General features: G+C 45.3%; 1 protein-coding gene across 4 annotated transcripts in view; it reads right to left on the reverse strand.

The window, feature by feature from the left end:
- Positions 1-696: 696 nt before the first annotated feature.
- slc2a15b (solute carrier family 2 member 15b) overlaps positions 697-23598 on the reverse strand; it is a 93314-nt gene continuing 70412 nt past the window's right edge. Inside the window, exons 9-12 of one of the 4 annotated variants that reach the window (XM_068053399.1) lie at positions 17980-18081; positions 11851-11920; positions 9683-9810; positions 697-973 (exon numbers count right to left, since the gene is read on the reverse strand). In XM_068053399.1, the coding sequence (XP_067909500.1) occupies positions 731-973; positions 9683-9810; positions 11851-11920; positions 17980-18081 (543 nt within the window). In that variant the 3' untranslated portion in view covers positions 697-730. The remainder of the gene's footprint in view (positions 974-9682; positions 9811-11850; positions 11921-17979; positions 18082-23598) is intronic. The other 3 variants (XM_068053401.1, XM_068053403.1, XM_068053402.1) reach the window with 3 other exon arrangements.

Below are 23598 nucleotides of genomic sequence, written 5' to 3' on the forward strand. Positions count from 1 at the left end.
TGACAGTGACACTTCTTGATTAACAGGTCCTCCAGCCAATTAAGTAACTTTGAAATGTAGTCACTGTTGTGATGTAACAAAACATGGCAGCCAATTTGTGCACGGCAAGATCCCACGATCAGGAGTGAGATATATGTTACCTGTTAATCGATTGTAGTGAGACGCCTGTTGAAGGAATACCAGGAAGAACTCCCTGCTATTTTTCATGGGATCTTTTCTATCCACCTGAGAGGGCAGACAAGGCCTCGGTTTAACATCCCATCCGAAAGGCAGCACCTCTGCCAGCGCTGCAGACCCTCAATACTGAGGGTCGGCTTGGATTATGGTGATGAAATGCCTGGAGTGGAGCTTGAACCCAAGACTTTCTGACACAGGCTCAAGAGCTACCACCGAGGCAGGGGCACTCCCAAAGTTAAGGAGAGCGAAGGAGCAGTGGTTTGGTGATGCTTGTCAAAGCCTAGCAATTATAGGGGGAAGGGAAGGCTGAGTGAGGGGGAGAGCTCCATGGTTACCGAGGTCCTGAGGAAGAACGAGTTAGTGTTGAAGATGGTGCAAGGGTGGTCAATTTCAACACAGTGAAGGATTCTGGGCTGAGGGAGGACGATCTTCTTGAACTGTGAAATGCTCGAATAAGATGACTGTTATTACATTACCAACACAAAATCAGACAAAAGAAATTATCACAAGGTCCATCCAACCCTCTACTTTATTCACCCATACGTTAAGATTCCTAGAAAAATCTAGAACTTTCAAAATGTGTAGAACTGTTTTCTAAAGTCCCGTATCCCTTAAACTTCTTCAGCTGAACCTCATCGAGTGATGCATGGTATCTGGCTGCGTTTTTGGAGGAGAACATCTGACTGATCTCCATAAATGTTTTGTTTCTGGTCTCTGGGATTACAATGTAAGCGTAGATGGCAACAATCCAACAGACCCCACAAAACACCAGGTAGCAGTAAGCACCGGCAGACATCTGGGAAAACAGAAAAAACGATTCACAAATTACATACTCAGTCGAGGAAGTAGGAGAGGATGGGGTATTCATAATTGCTCCACCCCCATTCTACCACAACCCACCCCCCAGCTTTCCCATCCGTAAAGGCTTCAGACTGAGGTACAGCCATCTGGGAAGGTCTGAAGATAATCAGTGATAACCGTGCTCGCCTCGAAGACAGAAAGTTGTAGGTTCAAGTCTGACATAATCCAGGCTGAAACCACAGCGCCAGTATTGAGGGAGTACTATACTGTCAGAGGGTCAGTACTGAGGGAGTGCTGCACTGTCAGAGGGTCAGTACTGAGGGAGTGCTGCACTGTCGAAGGGTCAGTACTGAGGGAGTGCTGCACTGTCGAAGGGTCAGTACTGAGGGAGTGCTGCACTGTCCGAGAGTCAGTACTGAGGGAGTACTGCACTGTCAGAGGGTCAGTACTGAGGGAGTGCTGCACTGTCAGAGGGTCACTGCTGAGGGAGTGCTGCACTGTCAGAGGGTCAGTGCTGAGGGAGTGCTGCACTGTCAGAGGGTCACTGCTGAGGGAGTGCTGCACTGTCAGAGGGTCAGTGCTGAGGGAGTGCTGCACTGTCAGAGGGTCACTGCTGAGGGAGTGCTGCACTGTCAGATGGTCAGTACTGAGGGAGTGCTGCACTGTCAGAGGGTCTGTGCTGAGGGAGTGCTGCACTGTCAGAGGGTCAGTACTGAGGGAGTGTTGCACTGTCAGAGGGTCAGTGCTGAGGGAGTGCTGCACTGCCGGAGGATCAGTGCTGAGGGAGTGCTGCACTGTCAGAGGGTCAGTGCTGAGGGAGTGCTGCACTGTCAGAGGGTCAGTGCTGAGGGAGTGCTGCACTGTCAGAGGGTCAGTGCTGAGGGAGTGCTGCACTGTCAGAGGGTCTGTGCTGAGGGAGTGCTGCACTGTCAGAGGGGGCGTGCTGCACTATTGGATGTGCTCCCTTTCATTTCAGATATTAAGCCACGCCTAGCCTATCCTCTCAGGGGATATCAAGATCCCGTGGCCACTATTTTGAAGAAAGGAGAGTTCTTCTCCGTGTCCTGGCCAATATTTATCCCTCAACCAACATCACTAAAACAGATGATTTGGTCATTATCACAGTGCGTTTGGTGGGATCTTGTATGCAAATCGTCTGTCGCATTTCCTACATTGCAACAGTGACTGCACTTCAAAAGTACTTCATTGGCTGTAAAGCGCTGCAGGATGTCCTGAGGTTGTGAAAGGTGCTATATAAATGCAAGTTCTTTCTAACTACATGGAGGATTTGCAGTCCCTCACTCATTTTGCTGCCATTCATTGGGAAAGGTGAGGAATGTGTTTACATTGTGAACCACAGCACAGTGCCTCCTGTGCTCGGCTGATGTCTCTGTGTTAGCTTGGAATAAGCCTCAGGTATAAGGGTGCCAGAGTCACGTTTAGCTGACGTCCATTAGCAGTGCCCTCTCTGTGGTGGACATTGATGCAGGTCAGACTCTCCCACAACTCCCCAGCGAGCTGGAGCTTGCAAAGAATACAGGAACTGGAGGAAGCCATTCAGTCTCTCAGACCATTCTGCAATTCGGTTCGATCATGGCTGACTTGTACCTCAACATCATTCACTTGCCTTGGTTCAATTATGGTAAGAAAGACTTGCATTTCTATAGTATCTTTAATGACATCAGGACATCCCAAATCGCTTTACAGCCATTAAATACATTTTGAAGTGTGATTACTGTAATGTAGGAACGCAGCAGTCAATTTGTGCACAGCAAGCTCCCACAAACAGCAATGAAATAAATGAGCAGATCATCTGTCTCAGTGATGTTGGTTGAGGGATAAATATTGTAGAGGACACGAGGAAGAACACCAGTCTCTTCTTCAAAATAGTGGCCACAGGATCTTTACATACCCTGAATGGGCAGAAGGGGGGGACCCCAGTTTAACGTCTCTTCTGAAAGATGGCATGCTGATTTTACCCCTACGTGCCCAGTCTTACAAGTGGTTTATTACAAAGTCATTTAAGGACACATTTAATGTTAAAGTCCGTATTCAGCAGTTTCAGGACCAGATTTTTTACTTTTCTCTCCCTCAGCATTTCTTATCAATATATAACCCACTGTGTGTTACTGGGTATAACACTGTATATATTTTACATAATAACACACTGTGTGTTATTGGATATAACACGATATTATATAGCACCATGTGTTACTGGGTGTAACACGATATATATTATATTGTTGCAAAAGAACTTTTAGGGATGAGTGACCATAATATGACAGAATTTTACATTATGTTTGAAAGTGAGGTAGTTCAATCTGAAACCAGGGTGTTAAATTTGAACAAAGGAAATTATGAAGGTGAGGGGCAAATTGGCTGAGGTGTATTGGGAAAATACGTTAAAAGGTATGACAGTACATAGGCAATGGGTAGTCTTCAAAGAATTATTACATAGTTTACAGCAACTATACATTCCTTCAAGGCACAAAAACCCCAAAAGTAAAGGCAGTCAACCATGGCTAACAAAGGAAGTTAAGGATTGTATAAGATTAAAAGAAAACGCCTATAAAGTTGCCAGAAACAGTAATAAACCTGAGGATTGGGAGGATGTTAGAATACAACAAAGGAGAATGAAGAAACTGATAAAGAAAGGGAGAATAGAATATGAATGTAAGCTAGCAAAAAATATAAAAAGACTGTAAAAGCTTCTATAGATACGTAAAAAGGAAACGTTTGGCTAAGACAAATGTGGGTCCATTACAGACAGAGTCAGGAGAATTTATAATGGGGAATAGAGAAATGGCAGAGAAGCTGAATGCTTACTTTGTGTCTGTCTTCACTGAGGAAGATACAAGAAATCTACCAGACTTAGAGATCCAAGGGATTAGAGAGAATGAGGAATTGAAGGAAATTAGTATTAGTAAGAAGGTTGTATTGGAGAAATTAATGGGACTGAAGGTTGATAAGTCCCCGGGACCTCATATTCTACATCCCAGAGCATTGAAAGAGGTAGCTATGGAGATAGTGGATGCATTGGTGATTATCTACCAAAATTCTATAGATTCTGGAATGGTTCCTGTAGGTTAGAAGGTAGCAAATGTCACCCCACTATTTAAGAAGGAAGGGAGAGAGAAAACAGAGAATTACAGACCTTTTAGCCTTACATCAGTCGTAGGGAAAATGCTGGAATCTATTGTAAAGGATATAGTAAATGGACACTAAAATAAAAGCAAAATACTGCGGATGCTGGAAATCTGATAGGGTGTTAACGGACTGAAGATTGAACAGCAGCAAGTACAAACATGAAAAAAAAACAGTGGGTAACCAAACTGAACAAACTAAGATGAAATGAAATAAACAAAAAATTGTAAAAAACGTAAAAAAGAAAAAATAACTAAAAATAAAAGTAAAATGGGGGGCCCGTCATGCTCTGAAATTATTGAACTCAATGTTCAGTCCGGCAGGCTGTAGTGTGTCTAATCGGTAAATGAGATGCTGTTCCTCAAGCTTGCGTTGATGTTCACTGGAACACGGCAGCAAGCCCAGGATAGAGATGTGAGCATGAGAGCAGGGGGGAGTGTTGAAATGGCAAGCAACCGGAAGCTCAGGGTCCTGCTTGCGGACTGAGCGGAGGTGTTCCGCAAAGCGGTCACCCAGTCTGCGTTTGGTCTCCCCAGTGTAGAGGAGACCACATTGTGAGCAGCGAATACAGTATACTACATTGAAAGAAGTACAAGTAAATCGCTGCTTCACCTGAAAGGAGTGTTTGGGGCCTGGGATAGTGAGGAGAGAGGAGGTAAATGGGCAGGTATTACACCTCCTGCGATTGCAGGGCAAGGTGCCATGGGAAGGGGCAGAGGTGGTGGGGGTAATGGAAGAGTGAACCAGGGTGTCACGGAGGGAACGATCCCTTCGGAATGCTGAAGGGAAGGGAGGGGAAGATGCGTTTGGTAGTGGCATCATTTGAGTGCGGCACAGTGGCGCAGTGGTTAGCACCGCAGCCTCACAGCTCCAGTGACCCGGGTTCAATTCTGGGTACTGCCTGTGCGGAGTTTGCAAGTTCTCCCTGTGTCTGCGTGGGTTTCCTCCGGGTGCTCCGGTTTCCTCCCACCTGGGGTGGAAAGTGAGGACTAGGGGAACCCTATCACGGTTCTGAGAGGGAGGGGAAGGGGTGAGGGTAGAGGTGCAGGAAATGGGCCGGACACGGTTGAGGGCCCTGTCAACAACAGTGGGGGGGATCCTCGGTTGAGGAAAAAGGTCATATCAGAAGCACCGTCATGGAAGGTAGCATCATCAGAGCAGATGCGTCGGAGACGGAGAAACTGGGAGAATGGAATGGAGTCCTTACAGGAGGTAGGGTGTGAAGAAGTGTAGTCCAGGTAGCTGTGGGAGTCGGTGGGCTTATAATGGATATTGTTTGCCTTTGCTCCATGACCTTTTGGTCAGCCATGTGGCCTTATCCAATCAACACCTTCTCCTTTGTTAACTCTTGCCCCACCCCCGCCTCACTTGCTTATAACCTTTGACATTTCTAATATTTGCTAGTTCCGAAGAAGAGTCACTGACCCGAAACGTTAACTCTGCTTCTCTTTCCACAGATGCTGCCAGACCTGCTGAGTGGTTCCAGCATTTCTTGTTTTTATTATAATAAATGGACACTTGGATAATAATGATCTGATTGATAAATAGAAATAGTGGATGCATTAGTGGTCATCTTCCAAGATTTTATAGTCTGTGGAACAGTTCCTACAGATTGGAGGGTAGCTAATGTAACCCCACTATTTAAAAAGGAAGGTAGAGAGAAAGCAGGAAATTATAGACCAGTCAGCCTGACGTCGGTAGTGGGGAAAATTCTGGAGTCCATTAACAAAGATTTTATAGCAGAGCACTTGGAGAACAGTGGTAGAATCAGACAGAGTCAGCATGGATTCACGAAAGGGAAATCATGCTTGACAAATCTACTAAAATTCTTCGAGGATGCAACTAGTAGAGTTGATGAGGGGGAGCCAATGGATGTGGTTTATTTGGACTTTCAGAAGGCTTTCGACAAAGTTCCACATAAGAGATTAGTATGTCAAATTAAAGCGCATGGGATTGGGGATAGTGTATTGCGATGGATAGAAAATTGGTTGGCGGACAGGAAACAAAGAGTAGGGATAAATGGGTCATTTTCCGAATGGCAGGCAGTGACTAGTGGGGTACCACAGGGATCGGTGCTAGGACCCCAGCTATTCACAATATATATTAATGATTTAGATGAGGGAACCAAATGTAATATCGCCAAATTTGCAGATGACACAAAACTGGGGTGGGAGGGTGATTTGTGAGGAGGATGCAGAGAGGCTTCAGGGTGATTTGGACAAGTTGAGTGAGTGGGCAAATGCATGGCAGATGCAGTATAATGTGGATAAATGTGAGGTTATCCACTTTGGTAGAAAAACAGGAAGGCAGATTATTATCTGAATGGCTATAAATTGAGAGAGGGGAATATGCAGCGAGACCTGGGTGTTCTCGTACACCAGTCGCTGAAGGTAAGCATGCAGGTGCAACAGGAGGTAAAAAAGACAAATGGTATGTTGGCCATCATAGCGAGAGGATTCGAGTACAGAAGCAGGGATGTCTTGCTGCAATTATACAGGGCCTTGGTGAGGCCACACCTGGAATATTGTGTGCAGTTTTGGTCTCCTTATCTGAGGAAGGATGTTCTTGCTATAGAGGGAGTGCAGCGAAGGTTTACCAGACTGATTCCTGGGATGATGGGACTGACATATGAGGAGATTGAGTCGGTTAGGATTATATTCGCTGGAGTTCAGAAGAGTGAGGGGGGATCTCATAGAAACCTCTAAAATTCTAACAGGACTTGACAGGGTAGATGCAGGAAGGATGATCCCGATGGTGGGGGAGTCCAGAACCAGGGGTCATAGTCTAAGGATACGGGGTAAACCTTTCAGGACTGAGATGAGGAGAAATGTCTTCACCCAGAGAGTGGTGAGCCTGTGGAATTCGCTCCCACAGAAAGCAGTTGAGGACAAAAAATTGAATGTTTTCAAAAAGGAGTTAGATATAGCTCTTGGGTTTAAAGGGATCAAAGGGTATGGGGCGAAAGCGGGAACAGGTTACTCAGTTGGATGGTCAGCCATGATCATAATGAATGGCTCGAAGGGCCAAATGGCCTACTCCTGCTCCTATTTTCGATGTTTCTATGTAAATCCATCTTGACTGCGTCCAAAGGGAAATCATATTTGACGAACCTGTTGGAGTTTTTTGAGGATGTTACTAACAGAATTGATAAAGGGAAGTCGGTGGACGTAGTATATTTGGATTTTCAGAAGGCTTTTGATAAAGTCCTCCACAGGAGGTTGGTTAGCAAAATTTAAGAACGTGGGATAGGAGGTAATATACTGGCATGGATTAAGGATTGGTTAACAAGCAGAAAGCAGAGAGTAGAAATAAACGGGTCATTCTCGCATTGACAGGCTGTGACTAGTGGGGTACAACAGGAATCAGTGCTTGGGCCCCAGCTGTTCACAATATATATCAATGATTTGGATGTGGGGACCAAATGTAGTATTTCCAAGTTCGTGGATGACACAAAACTAGGTGGGAATGTGTGTTGTGAGGAAGATGCAAAGCGGCTTCAAGGGGATTTGGACAGACTTAGTGAGTGGGCAAGAATGTGGCAGCTGGAATATAATGTAGAAAAATGTGAGGTTATCCACTTTGGTAGGAGGAATAGATGTGCAGAGTATTTCTTATATGCTAAGAGATTAGAAAGTGTAGATGTACAAAGGGATCTGGGTGTTCTCGTCAATAAGTCACTGAAAGCTAACATGCAGGTGCAGCAAGCAATCAGGAAGGCTAATGGTATGTTAGCCTTTATCGCAAGAGGATTTGAGTACAGGAGTAGTGAAGTCTTGCTTCAATTGTACAGAACCTTGGTTAGACCACACCTGGAGTACTGTGTTCAGTTTTGGTCCCCTTACCTTAGGAAGGATATTATTGCCATAGAGGGAGTGCAATGAAGGTTCACCAGACTTGTTCCCAGATGGTGGGACTGTCCTATGAAGAGAGATTGGGGAAAACTGGGCCTGTATTCTCTAGAGTTTCGAAGAATGGGAGGTGATCTCACTGAAACCTACAAAATACTTAAAGGGACAGACACGGTAGATGCAGCTAAGATGTTTCCCCTGGTTGGGGAGTCTAGAACCAGGGGACACAATTTCAAATTAAAGCAAAATACTGCAGATGCTGGAAATGTTTTAGTTTTTTTAGTTTTAGAGATACAGCACTGAAACAGGCCCTTCGGCCCACCGAGTCTGTGCCGACCATCAACCACCCATTTATACTAATCCTACACTAATTCCATATTCCTACCACATCCCCACCTGTCCCTATATTTCCCTACCACCTGCCTATACTAGGGGCAATTGCTAATGGCCAATTTACCTATCAAACTGCAAGTCTTTGGCATGTGGGAGGAAACCGGAGCACCCGGAGGAAACCCACGCAGACACAGGGAGAACTTGCAAACTCCACACAGGCAGTACCTGGAATCGAACCCGGGTCCCTGGAGCTGTGAGGCTGCGGTGCTAACCACTGCGCCACTGTGCCGCCCTAAATCTGAAATAAAAACAATAAATGCTGGAAATACTCAGCAGATCTGACAGCATCTGTGGAGAGAGAAGCAGAGTTAATGTTTCAGCTCAGTGACCCTTCTTCAGACACAATTTCAAAATAAGGAGACTGAGGTGAGGAGAAATTTCTTTACTCAGAGGGTTGTAAATCTTTGGAATTCTCTACCCCAGAGGGCTGTGGAAGCTCGGTCATTGAGTGTGTTTAAAGCAGAGATTGACAGATTTCTAAATACCAATGACATAAAGGGATGTGAGGATAGTGTGGGAAAAAGGCATTGAAGTGGATGATCTGCCATGATCATATTGAATGGCGGAGCAGGCTCGATGGGCTGAATGGCCTACTCCTGCTCCTATGTTCCTATATAATGACACACCAGGTGTTACTGGGTATAACACTGTATAATAGAATAACACGCCGTGTGTTACTGGTGTAACACTGTACAGATTATATAACAGCCCATGCGTTACTGAGTGTACCACTATATATTATATAATAACCCACCATGTGCTACTGGTTGTAACGCTATATATATTATATAATACACCATGTGTTATTGGGTATAGCACTATATATTATATAATAACACACCCCCTATGTGTTACTGGGTTTAACACCGTATATATTATATAAAAACACACCGTGTGTTACTTGGTATAACACTCCTATCTTTTTCTTCTTTTTCTTTTTCTTTTGGGCCTCCTTATCTCGAGAGACAATGGGTAAGCGCCTGGAGGTGGTCAGTGGTTTGTGAAGCAGCGCCTGGAGTGGCTATAAAGGCCAATTCTAGAGTGACAGGCTCTTCCACAGGTGCTGCAGAGAAATTTGTTTGTCGGGGCTGTTGCACAGTTGGCTCTCCCCTTGCGCCTCTGTCTTTTTTCCTGCCAACTGCTAAGTCTCTTCGACTCGCCACATTTTAGCCCCGTCTTTATGGCTGCCCGCCAGCTCTGGCATTCCTAACACTCCTATATATATTATATAACACACTGTGCATTATTTAGTACAAGATCCTTGAAAACATATGTGTTCCAGGTATATATTTAATATTAAATGTTGCTGCTTTACTAACCTGAAGGAACGGGAAGACAAAACCTACTGTGAAGTTCGACAGCCAGTTGAGAGCTCCTCCAACAATGTAAGCAGCAGGACGATGTGACTGGGTAAAGAGCTCCGCAGTCATCAGAAACGGGACCCCCGCTGGACCGCCGAAGAGGGAGGCAGACACAGAGGGAAAGAGACAGTGAGAGAGAGGGGGGAGGGAGAGATGGGAGAGAGTGAGGAAAAAATAGAGTGGGGACAGAAAGAGTGAGTGTGAGACAGAGAGAGGGAGAGGAAGAGAGAGTGGAGAGAAGGAGAGAGATGGGGGAGGGAAAGAGAGAGGGAGAGAGAGCGAGAAACCAAGATAGAGAGAGACAGAGAGAAAAAGTGGGAGAGAGAGAGAAAAAGACAGAGTGTGTGAGGGAAAGTGGGAGAAACAATGAGAGTCAGAGAATGGGAGAGAAAATAGGAAGAAGAAATAAAGGGAAAGAGAGAAAGGGGGGGGGTTAGGGGGGGAGAGAGAGAGAGAGAGGGGGGGATAACACAGTGAAGAAAGTGAGAGACAGAGTGATAGTCCATGATAGGGAGAGCAAAAAACAGATGATACACACAGATAGGGAGAGAGAGAGAAAGATACACAGGCATAGATAGATAGAGGCAGAGTCGCAGACAGATGTGGTGAGAGGGAGAAATACACTCAAAAATGTGGACAGGGAAGATAAGGAGGAAGAGCAAGAAGTAAGTTAGTTTCCAAGAGTGATTGGTGCCAAAATGTCATTGATCTATTTGCACTGATATTTAAGAAACAAGCAGCATTGTCCCACCCTCTCAAAATCTGCACCTGCTTTATCTTTCGGACTGACAGGGATGGACGACATGGAATATGCATCAGTCCCAAATCTAAAGGGGTGCATTTGTACATTCTCAATAATCGCCCACTCCCTATAATATCCGGGTGCAGGGCAGGGGGTGGTGAAAGGCGGTTTGCGTTCCCTCCGACCCAGGCCCCTACCCTCTCACCCACCCACCTACCTCCCACTGCTCCACAGACCTGTCCCACTGCGAGCAGAAAGAGAAAATTGAAATGTAAAAATTAAATGTCATCTGCAGTATTGTACGTTCCAATGCTTGGCTTGCTCCTCCATTTACTTAAATAGGGATGGAGATAGAGATCTAATCTAATACTCAGAGGATGAGTTTAGGAACAATTTAGTCCAGATTTGCATTATTTTTGCATAATGGCCATGACAGAGCTTAATGTGATAAAATGGATCTGAACTCTGAGTTGAGCGCCATTGTTCATTAAGAATAAAAGAGAAGATATATTCATCATTGTTTATATACAATGATCCATGAAAAGTACTAATTAAAGATGTAATTACACTGAATACATTCTCTATTGTAAATGTAATATATTCTTCATGGACAATACCAATAAATCAACTACCTAAAACGCCAAGACCCACATTTATCATTGTGATCGTGCTCCTGCTAATTCAAACTCGTTACTGTTCCCAACCCCGTAATCTTGGGAGGCTGAAGTTTTTATGGGGGCCGTTGAGGTGAAGGTTTCTCAGTGCTGGGGAATCAAATACTTTCCCCCCACCCACTTCCCCTTAGTCCCCAGGCCCCTCCCTCAATCCACAATTTCACCACGTCTCAACATGGCATGTGCTGGCTTGGATTAGCAGAGATGCTGGGTATGAACCTCGCTCCAGAACCAGGCTCAGATGCCAATGCGAGAGTATGTCCAATACATTGTCAGTGCCAGTTTTTGGATAAGACACTAAACTGGAGGACACCGATTTTAATGGCTCCACCATTGGCGGCCGTGCCTTCAGCTACCTGGGCCCTGAGCTCTGGAATTCCCTCCCGAAGCCACTCCGCCTCTCCACCTCTTTCTCTCCTCCTTTAAGATGCTCCTTAAAACCTACCTCTTTAACCAAGCTTTTGGTCACCTGGCCTATCTCCTTATGTGGCTCAGTGTCAACATTTGTTTGATAACACTCTTGTGAAGCACCTTGGAATGGTTTATTATATTAAAGGCACTGTATAAGTGCAAGTTGTTGTTGATTCATCAAACTGGTCAGGTGGATGTAAAACATTGCAAGGTGCTTCACAGAAGCATTATCAAACAAAAGATGGGTTTCAGCAGAAGATGTGCAGATCTCGACAAGATGTAGAGAAGGATTTCTATACCTGGTCCGACGCAGAATCCAGCGATAATCCCCACAACACAAGCAACACTGGCATAATGCAACCATGGAACCTGCCATCAGAGCAGAATATCAGCAAGGCAGTGAATAAAGTCTCAGGGTTTGAATAAAACAATCATCAACAAACTTTACACACAATAAGAAAAAAGAATAGATTGGTATCTTAGGACGTCCCAATGTGCTTTACTTTTTGAAGTATAGTCACTGTTATAAGGTAGGAAATGTGGAACCAATTTGTGCACAGTAAGATCCCACAAACAAAAGTGAAATAAATGAGTCATAGAGTCAGAGTAATTTATGACAGAGAAGGAGGCCATTTGGCCCATTGAGTCCATGCCAGCTCTCCATGGAGCAATTCAGGCAGTACCACTCTCCAGCTCGATCCCCATACCCCTGCAAGTTTATTTCCTTCAAGTGCCCATCCAACTTCCTTTTCAAACCATGATTGATTGATCGTCTCCACTTCCACCACCCTTGTGGGCAGTGAGTTCCAGGTCATTACCACTCGCTGCGTAAAAATGTTCTTCCTCACATTCCCCTGAATCTCTTGCTCAAAGCCTTCAATCTATGTCCCCAGTCCTTGTCCCATCAGTTCATTTTTTTCAGTCTTTCGTAGGATGTGGGCGTCGCTGGCCAGGCCAACATTTATTGCCCATCCCTAATTGCCTTTGAGAAAGTGATGGTGAGCTGCCTTCTTGAACCACTGCAATCCATGTGGTGTAAGTACACCCACAGTGCTGTTAGGAAGGGCGTTGCAGGGAACGTTTTTTCCTTGTCTAACTTATCTAAGCCTGGCATAATCTTGCACACCTCTATTAAATCTCCCCTCAATCTCTTTTGCTCCAGGGAGAACCCCAGCTTTTCCACCCTAATCTTGTAACTAAAATCCCCCATCCCTGGAACCATTCTGGTAAATCTCCTCTGCACTCTCTCAAGGACCCTCACATCCTTCCTAAAGTGTGGTGAACAGAACGGGACACAGTACTTTAGTTATGGCCTAACCAGAGCTTTATAAAGGTCCAGCATAACTTCCCTGATTTTGTACTCAATACCTCTATTTATGAAGCCCAAGATCCCATATGCATTGCTAACCACTCAATATATCTTACCACCTTCAAAGATCGATGCACATGCATTCCCAGGTCCCTCTGTTCCTGCACACTCTTTAGAACAATGCCATTAAGTATATATTGCCTTTCCCTATTCCTTCTGCCAAAATGCATCACCTCATGCTTGTTTGTATTAAATTCCATTTGCCACTTGCTTGCCCATCTATGTCCTGTTGCAGGCAGTTCGTATCATCCTCACTGTTTGACACTCCTCCAAGTTTGGTATCATCGGCAAATTTTGAAATTCTATCCTGTATTCCAAGATCCAAGTCATTTATATATAGCAAAAAAAAGCAGTGGTCCTAGCACTGACCTTTGGGGAACACCACTGTCTACCATCCTCCAGTCTGAAAAACAACCATTTACCACACTTGCTGTTTTCTGCCCTTGAACCAATTTTTTTTATCCAATTGGACACTGACCCTTCTATTTCATGAGCCTCAATTTTGTTAACCAGCCTTTTCTGTGGTACTTAGTTGAACTTTTTCTTAAAATCTATACAGACATCATCCACTGCATTCCCTTCATGAACCTTCGCTGTTACGTCATCAAAAAATTCAATTAGATTAGTCAAGCATGATCTGCCTTTTACAAATCCATGCTGGCTATCCTTAATTAACTCAAACCTTTGCAAGCGTAGTTGATTTTTTGTCCTGATTATTGTTTCCAAAACCTTACTCACCACTGATGTTAAACTAACTGGCCTGTAGACTGACCTTACACCCCTTCTTGAATAAGGCTGTTACATTTGAGAGTGAGCACTGCTAGAACAGCTGAAGAACTGAGAGCACAGTGGGGAAAAAGCAGCGGCAGAGAGAGAGAGAGCAATGCGAGTGGAAACCAAGAAAAAAATGACCAGCGAATCTGTTTTAGTGATGTTGGTTAGGAGATTAATATTGACCAGGACACTGGGGAGATCTCCCCTGCTCTTCTTCAAATTACTGTCTTAGGATATTTTACAACCTAAGGGTAGCTGTTGACTTGATTTAACATCTCATCCAAAATACGGCACCTCTGACAGTGCAGCACGCCCTCAGTACTGACCCTCCAACAGTGCAGTGCTCCCTCAGTACTGACCCTCCGACAGTGCAGCACTCCCTCAGTACTGACCGTCTGACAGTGCAGCACTCCCTCAGTACTGACCCTCCGACAGTGCAGCACTCTCTCAGTACTGACCCTCTGACAGTTCAGCACTCCCTCAGTACTGACCCTCCGACAGTGCAGCACTCCCTCAGTACTGACCCTCTGACAGTGCAGCACTCCCTCAGTACTGACCCTCTGACAGTGCAGCACTCCCTCAGTACTGACCCTCTGACAGTGCAGCACTCCCTCAGTACTGAACCTCCGACAGTGTAGCATTCCCTCAGTACTGACCCTCCGACAGTGTAGCACTCCCTCAGTGCTGACCCTCCGACAGTGCGGCACTCCCTCAGTACTGACCCTCTGACAGTATAGCAGGCCCTCAGTACTGATCCTCCGTCAGTACTGAACCTCCGACAGTGCAGCATTCCCTCAGTACTGACCCTCCGACAGTGTAGCACTCCCTCAGTACTGACCCTCTGACAGTGTAGCACTCCCGCTGTACTGACCCTCTGACAGTGTATCACTCCCTCAGTAGTGACCCTCCGACAGTGCAGCACTCCCTCAGTACTAACCCTCTGGCAGTGCAGCACTCCCTCAGTACTGACCCTCTGACAGTGTATCACTCCCTCAGTCCTGACCCTCTGACAGTGCAGCACTCCCTCAGTACTGACCCTCTGACAGCACAGCACTCCCTCAGTACTGACTCTCTGACAGTGCAGCACGCCCTCAGTACTGACCCTCTGACAGTGCAGCACTCCCTCAGTACTGACCCTCTGACAGTGCAGCACTCCCTCAGTACAGACCCTCTGACAGTGCAGCACTCCCTCAGTACTGACCCTCTGACAGTGCAGCACTTCCTCAGTACTGACCCTCTGACAGTGCAGCACTCCCTCAGTACTGACCCTCTGACAGTATGGCAGGCCCTCAGTACTGATCCTCCGTCAGTACTGAACCTCCGACAGTGCAGCATTCCCTCAGTACTGACCCTCTGACAGTGTAGCACTCCCTCAGTACTGACCCTCTGACAGTGTAGCACTCCCGCTGTACTGACCCTCTGACAGTGTATCACTCCCTCAGTAGTGACCCTCCGACAGTGCAGCACTCCCTCAGTACTAACCCTCTGGCAGTGCAGCACTCCCTCAGTACTGACCCTCTGACAGTGCAGCACTCCCTCAGTACTGACCCTCTGACAGTGCAGCACTCCCTCAGTACTGACCCTCTGACAGTGCAGCACTCACTCAGTACTGCACTGGGAGTGTCAGCCTGGACTATGTGCTAAATCTCCATGCTGGAGGACTTGAACTCAAAACCTTCTGACTCTTTGCCCAGACTGCCACCACTGAGCTAGATCTGCACATGCTACACTACTGCACTGGGGAGGGAATTGAACTCGTAACCTTTGACCTACGTACTCTTAGGTTACAGCTACCTTGAAGGTTTCCTTCCGTTTGATCATCATTTGTGGCATCTCTTTCAGGTTTGGTTGCCAACTCCTTCTGTGTGTATTCCTGGAGGCTTCATCACGTGGGCTCATGACCCATCCCTGCACTGCCACCACTGGCCCATCCACCAGGTGCACAGCCTTCCCACGACCAATTGGAAAGGGAACAGACTCTCGGTTACCCAATTGGATTAATCTTGACTGTCAGTCAAACTGCCTTTTTTTATAATTAGGAAATTAATGTGTTCAAAGGAAATGAAATTTTTTTTTTTAATGCCGTATGATTTTTTTTCCCCCTGGGCTGCAGGAAAGCTCTGCATAAACGCTCACCGATCCCAAAATGGAACTGAGCAAAACTTGATCCTCAACTTGAACCTTTGGCTAAAATAAATGCAAACTACTGCGGATGGATTGGCTCATTGTTTAACGTACAATTTTCCAGCTGTAACGTCAACTGGCATTTATATAGTGCCTTCACCATGGTAAAATGTCCCGAGATGTGTAACAGGAGCATTAATCAGATAGAAATCGACACCGAGCCATATAAGAAGATATTAGGTCACATGACCAAAAGCTGATTCAAAGGGCGGGTTTTGAACAGCCTCCTCTGAAAGGAGGAGAGTGGAAGGTAGAGAAACAGAGAAGTTTAGGGAGGGAATTCCAGAGCCTACAATCCAGGTTGCTGAGAGCAATTAAAATTGAGGATGCTCAAGAGGCCAGAATTTGAGGAGTGCAGATATCTCAGAGAATTGTGGAGTTGGAGGAGGTTACGTAGGTAGGGAGGCTACTGAGGGATTTGAACACACGGTTTAAATTGAGGTGTTGCTGGACTGGGAGCCAATGTAGGTCAGTGAGCACAGGGGTGATGGGTGAATGGGACTTGGTACGAGTTAGGACACGGGTGGCAGAGATTTAGATGAGTTGATGAGGGTGACCAGAGAGCACTGGCACAGTCATCCCATTTTCCCCCCATTATCTCACCTGTGATTCCAGGCAGCGGGCAGCAGTGGGACATTGATGAACAGCATCACATCCAGACCCACTCCTGTCCCTGCCAGATGTTCCCACACCGTGCAATGTCACCAGATAATAACTGGCGGGTGGATCCTTGGCGAATGTGGCCCCATCACTCCCATCCCAAATCCAGATCCTAGTGAAGCAATGTATCTGAATATCAGGTCAGTGCTGGTGCACGAGCTTAGATGAACAAACTCAGCTCAGATCTGGAATTAAACCCGTGACTTTGTTGGCCAACCTGAAGCCCTCAACCAACACTACTAAATACAGATTATGCACTTTTTTGGGATCTTGCTGTGTGCAAATTAGCTGCCATGTTTACCTTGAAAACAACAGCAACTGCACTTCTTAGAATTATTGAATGACAGAGCACAGAAGGCAGCCATTCGCTGGCTCTTTAAAACAGTTATCCAATTCGTCCCACTCTCCTGCTCTTTCCCCACAGCCCTGCAAATTTTCCTTTTTATCCAATTCCCTTTTGGAAGTTATTATTGAATCTGCTTCCACCGCCCTTTCAGGCAGCGCGTTCCAGATCACAACAACTCACTGTACAGAAAAATTCTCCTCATCTCATTTCTGTTCTTTTGGCAATTACTTCAAATGTGTGTCCTCTGGTTACCAAACTTAGGAACATAAGAAATAGGAGGAGTAGGCCATTCGGCCCCTCGAGCCTGCTGCACCATTCAATAAGACCATGGCTGATCCTTGACCTCAACTCCACCTTCCCACACCAACCCCAAATCCCTCAATTCCCTTAGAATCCAAAAACCTATTGATCTCAGCCTTGAATATACTCAACAACTGAGCATCCACAGCCCTCTGAGGTAGAAAATTCCAAAGATTCACAACCCTCTGAGTGAAGAAATTTCTCCTTATCTCAGCCCGTAATAGCAATTATCTTGAGACTGATCTCATGTTCTAGGTTCCCCTGTCTGGGAAAACAGCCTCCCAGTGTCTACCCTGTCAAACCCTCTCAGAATCTTATCTGTTTCAATAAGATCATCTCTCATTTTTCTGAACTCTAGAGAATATAGGCCCATTCTATTCAATCTCTTCTCTTCTCATCTTCTGCCAGTGGAAGAAGTTTTTCATTTACCCTTATCAATGTAGATTTTGAACGCCTCAAATCCCTCAACAACCTTCCCTAAGGAGAACAATCCCAGCTCTAGCCTCTCCCCGTAACTGACTTCCCTTATCCTGGTCCCATTGTCTTTCTCCAAGGCCTTGGCTTCCTTCCTAAAGTTTGGTGCCCAGAATGGGCCACAATACTCCAGCTGGGGCCGAAGTACATCATTGGCCTGGGGTTGCAAATGGCACCGTACAAATACAAGGCTTTTCTTTCCTGTTCCATGTTCACTATGGGCTGTGTCAGCACCAGGTGAGCCTTAGACAGAGAGCTGTCAGTGGCTGTTTATTAATGATGTGATGAATCATGCTGTGTGAACAGTGAATCTGAAGTTACCTGGAATAGTAATGACATCGTAATCCCAGCACAGGAAAATCCCATAAAGCCGAATCCACCAATCAGAAGTGGGCGCCTCCCCACCCTCTCGATAGTTAAACTCTGAATGGCAAAGAGGAACAAAAGAAACAAGCAGATGGTGTCAATGGAGGAGAAAGACCCAAACCATACACTGAGTTACAGGGAAACGCTAGGGCCTAGCAAATTCGGCCGTGCAGCACCTGCTTCTTCAGACACAACGCAATCTCCTCAGTCTCCCAAATGGAGGGCAGTAAGATCGCCGTCCACCATATCAGGTGAGGGCGAACAAGAGGTATCTGTCACCCCTCATTCCCTTTCCCCCATCCCAAAAATCACCAACATTCAGGCCCCTGTCCTGCAGGCCAGCTGATGCTACCCCATCTCCCCTGATCCCAAACCCTCACTCCCACCATCTCAAGACCTGCAATATTCTGACCATAACCCTCCACCCACCTCCCCTCAATATTAAAAGGAGGTTCAAGGCTCAATATACAGTGCTCCTCAGACCTCATCAAAAATGGGCCCTTCCAAATCTGTAGATCTTGAACTCTTCAGCTTTTAAAGGAGGCAAACGAAAGGGAGCTTCACAGAGGTGCCTTCAGACATCAGGAGTGAGTTACAGACTGGAACCTAATAGCGGGGTTCGGGGGGGTTTATATATAGAATAACAGATACCCGGGAGTTACAGACTGGAATCTAATCGAGAGGTTCAGGGGGGTTATATATAGAATAACAGATACCCGGGAGTGAGTTACAGACTGGAATCTAATCGAGGGGTTTGGGGTGTTTTTATATAGAATAACAGATACCTGGGAGTGAGTTACAGACCGGAACCCAATCGAGAGGTTTGGGGGGGTTTATATACAGAATAACAGATACCCGGGAGTGATTTACAGACTGGAATCTAATCGAGGGGTTTGGGGTGTTTTTATATAGAATAACAGATACCTGGGAGTGAGTTACAGACCGGAACCCAATCGAGAGGTTTGGGGGGGTTTATATACAGAATAACAGATACCCGGGAGTGATTTACAGACTGGAATCTAATCGAGGGGTTCGGGGTGTTTTAATATAGAATAACAGATACACGGGAGTGAGTTACAGACTGGAATCTAAATTGACGGGTTCACGGGGGTTTATATATAGAATAACATATACCCGGGAGTGAGTTACAGACTGGAATCTAATCAAGGGGTTCGGTGGGTTTATATATAGAATAACAGATACCCGGGAGTGAGTTACAGACTGGAATCTAATCGAGAGGTTTGGGGTGTTTATATACAGAATAACAGATACCCGGGAGTGAGTTACAGACTGGAATCTAATCGAGAGGTTTGGGGTGTTTATATATAGAATAACAGATACCCGGGAGTGAGTTACAGACTGGAATCTAACCGAGGGGTTCAGGGTGTTTATAGAAAGAATAACAGATACCCGGGAGTGAGTTACAGACTGGAATCTAATCGAGGGGTTCGGGGTGTTTTTATATAGAATAACATATACCCGGGAGTGAGTTACAGACCGGAATCTAATCGAGAGGTTTGGGGGGGTTTATATACAGAATAACAGATACCTGGGAGTGAGTTACAGACTGGAATCTAAATTGAGGGGTTAACGGGGGTTTATATATGGAATAACAGATACCTGGGAGTCAGTTACAGACTGGAATCTAATCGAGGGGTTCAGGGTGTTTATAGAAAGAATAACAGATACCCGGGAGTGAGTTACAGACTGGAATCTAATCGAGGGGTTCGGGGGTGTTTATATATAGAATAACATATACCCGGGAGTGAGTTACAGACTGGAATCTAATCAAGGGGTTCGGGGGGTTTATATACAGAATAACAGATACCCGGAAGTGAGTTCCAGACTGGAATCTAATCGAGGGGTTCGGGGGGTTTATATACAGAATAACAGATACCCGGGAGTGAGTTACAGACTGGAATCTAATCGAGGGGTTCGGGGTGTTTATATACAGAATAACAGATACCCGGGAGTGAGTTACAGACTGGAATTTAATCGAGGGGTTCGGGTGTTTTTATATAGAATAACAGATACCCGGGAGTGAGTTACAGACTGGAATCTAAATTGAGGGGTTCACGGGGGTTTATATACAGAATAACATATACCCGGGAGTGAGTTACAGACTGGAATCTAACCGAGGGGTTCGTGGGGTTTATATATAGAATAACAGATACCCGGGAGTGAGTTACAGACTGGAATCTAATCGAGGGGTTCGGGGTGTTTATATATAGAATAACAGATACCTGGGAGTGAGTTACAGACTGGAATCTAATCGAGGGGTTCGGGGGTGTTTATATATAGAATAACAGATACCCGGGAGTGAGTTACAGACTGGAATCGAATCGAGAGGTTTGGGGTGTTTATATATAGATTAACAGATACCCGGAAGTGAGTTACAGACTGGAATCTAACCGAGGGGTTCGGGGGTTTAAACAGAATAACAGATACCTGGGAGTGAGTTACAGACTGGAATCTAAATTGAGGGGTTAACGGGGGTTTATATATAGAATAACAGATATCTGGGAGTGAGTTACAGACTGGAATATAATTGAGGGGTTCAGGGGGTTTATATATAGAATAACAGATACCCGGGAGTGAGTTACAGACTGGAACCTAATTGAGGGGTTCGGGGTGTTTTAATATAGAATAACAGATACCCGGGAGTGAGTTACAGACTGGAATCTAATCGAGGGGTTTGGGGTGTCTTTATATAGAATAACAGATACCCGGGAGTGAGTTACAGACCGGAACCTAATCGAGAGGTTTGGGGGGGTTTATATATAGAATAACAGATACCCGGGAGTGAGTTACAGACTGGAATCTAACTGAGGGGTTCGGGGGTTTATATATAGAATAACAGATACCCGGGAGTGAGTTACAGACTGGAATCTAAATTGAGGGGTTCACGGGGGTTTATATACAGAATAACAGATACCCGGGAGTGAGTTACAGACTGGACACTAACCAAGGGGTTCGGGGGTTTATATACAGAATAACAGATACTTGGGAGTGAGTTACAGACTGGAATCTAAATTGAGGGGTTAACGGGGGTTTATATATGGAATAACAGATACCTGGGAGTGAGTTACAGACTGGAATCTAATCGAGGGGTTTGGGGTGTTTTTATATAGAATAACAGATACCCGGGAGTGAGTTACAGACTGGAATCTAATCGAGGGGTTCGGGGGGGTTTCTATATAGAATAACAGATACCCGGGAGTGAGTTACAGACTGGAATCTAATCGAGGGGTTCGGGGGGGTTTCTATATAGAATAACAGATACCCGGGAGTGAGTTACAGACTGGAATCTAATCGAGAGGTTTGGGGTGTTTATATATAGAATAACAGATACCCAGGAGCGAGTTACAGACTGGAATCTAAATTGAGGGGTTCGGGGTGTTTATATGAAGAATAACAGATACCCGGGAGTGAGTTACAGACTGGAATCTAAATTGAGGGGTTCAGGGTGTTTATATGAAGAATAACAGATACCCGGGAGTGAGTTACAGACTGGAATCTAATCGAGAGGTTTGGGGTGTTTATATATAGAATAACAGATACCCGGGAGTGAGTTACAGACTGGAATCTAATCGAGGGGTTCGGGGGGGTTTCTATATAGAATAACAGATACCCGGGAGTGAGTTACAGACTGGAATCTAATCGAGGGGTTCGGGGGGGTTTCTATATAGAATAACAGATACCCGGGAGTGAGTTACAGACTGGAATCTAATCGAGAGGTTTGGGGTGTTTATATATAGAATAACAGATACCCGGGAGTGAGTTACAGACTGGAATCTAATCGAGAGGTTTGGGGTGTTTATATATAGAATAACAGATACCCGGGAATGAGTTACAGACTGGAATCTAATCGAGAGGTTTGGGGTGTTTATATATAGAATAACAGATACCCGGGAGTGAGTTACAGACTGGAATCTAATCGAGGGGTTCGGGGTGTTTATATGAAGAATAACAGATACCCGGGAATGAGTTACAGACTGGAATCTAATCGAGAGGTTTGGGGTGTTTATATATAGAATAACAGATACCCGGGAGTGAGTTACAGACTGGAATCTAATCGAGAGGTTTGGGGTGTTTATATATAGAATAACAGATACCCGGGAGTGAGTTACAGACTGGAATCTAAATTGAGGGGTTCAGGGTGTTTACATGAAGAATAACAGATACCCGGGAGTGAGTTACAGACTGGAATCTAATCGAGAGGTTTGGGGTGTTTATATATAGAATAACAGATACCCGGGAGTGAGTTACAGACTGGAATCTAAATTGAGGGGTTCAGGGTGTTTATATGAAGAATAACAGATACCCGGGAGTGAGTTACAGACTGGAATCGAATTCGGGGGTTTGGGTGGTTTATATATAGAATAACAGATACCCGGGAGTGAGTTACAGACTGGAATCTAATCGAGGGGTTCGGGGTGTTTATATGAAGAATAACAGATACCCGGGAGTGAGTTACAGACTGGAATCTAATCGAGAGGTTTGGGGTGTTTATATATAGAATAACAGATACCCGGGAGTGAGTTACAGACTGGAATCTAAATTGAGGGGTTCAGGGTGTTTATATGAAGAATAACAGATACCCGGGAGTGAGTTACAGACTGGAATCTAATCGAGGGGTTCGGGGTGTTTTTATATAGAATAACAGATACCCGGGAGTGAGTTACAGACTGGAATCTAATCGAGAGGTTTGGTGGGGTTTATATATAGAATAACAGATACCCGGGAGTGAGTTACAGACTGGAATCTAACCGAGGGGTTCGGGGTGTTTTTATATAGAATAACATATACCCGGGAGTGAGTTACAGACCGGAATCTAATCGAGAGGTTTGGGGGGGTTTATATACAGAAAAACAGATACCTGGGAGTGAGTTACAGACTGGAATCTAAATTGAGGGGTTAACGGGGGTTTATATATGGAATAACATACCTGGGAGTCAGTTACAGACTGGAATCTAATCGAGGGGTTCAGGGTGTTTATAGAAAGAATAACAGATACCCGGGAGTGAGTTACAGACTGGAATCTAATCGAGGGGTTCGGGGGTGTTTATATATAGAATAACATATACCCGGGAGTGAGTTACAGACTGGAATCTAATCAAGGGGTTCGGGGGGGTTATATACAGAATAACAGATACCCGGAAGTGAGTTCCAGACTGGAATCTAATCGAGGGGTTCGGGGGGGTTTATATACAGAATAACAGATACCCGGGAGTGAGTTACAGACTGGAATTTAATCGAGGGGTTCGGGTGTTTTTATATAGAATAACAGATACCCGGGAGTGAGTTACAGACTGGAATCTAAATTGAGGGGTTCACGGGGGTTTATATACAGAATAACATATACCCGGGAGTGAGTTACAGACTGGAATCTAACCGAGGGGTTCGTGGGGTTTATATATAGAATAACAGATACCCGGGAGTGAGTTACAGACTGGAATCTAATCGAGGGGTTCGGGGTGTTTATATATAGAATAACAGATACCTGGGAGTGAGTTACAGACTGGAATCTAATCGAGGGGTTCGGGGGTGTTTATATATAGAATAACAGATACC

The sequence above is a fragment of the Heterodontus francisci genome, chromosome 20 (assembly GCF_036365525.1).
Source record: "Heterodontus francisci isolate sHetFra1 chromosome 20, sHetFra1.hap1, whole genome shotgun sequence".
In the NCBI taxonomy this organism is placed as follows: Eukaryota; Metazoa; Chordata; class Chondrichthyes; order Heterodontiformes; family Heterodontidae; genus Heterodontus; species Heterodontus francisci.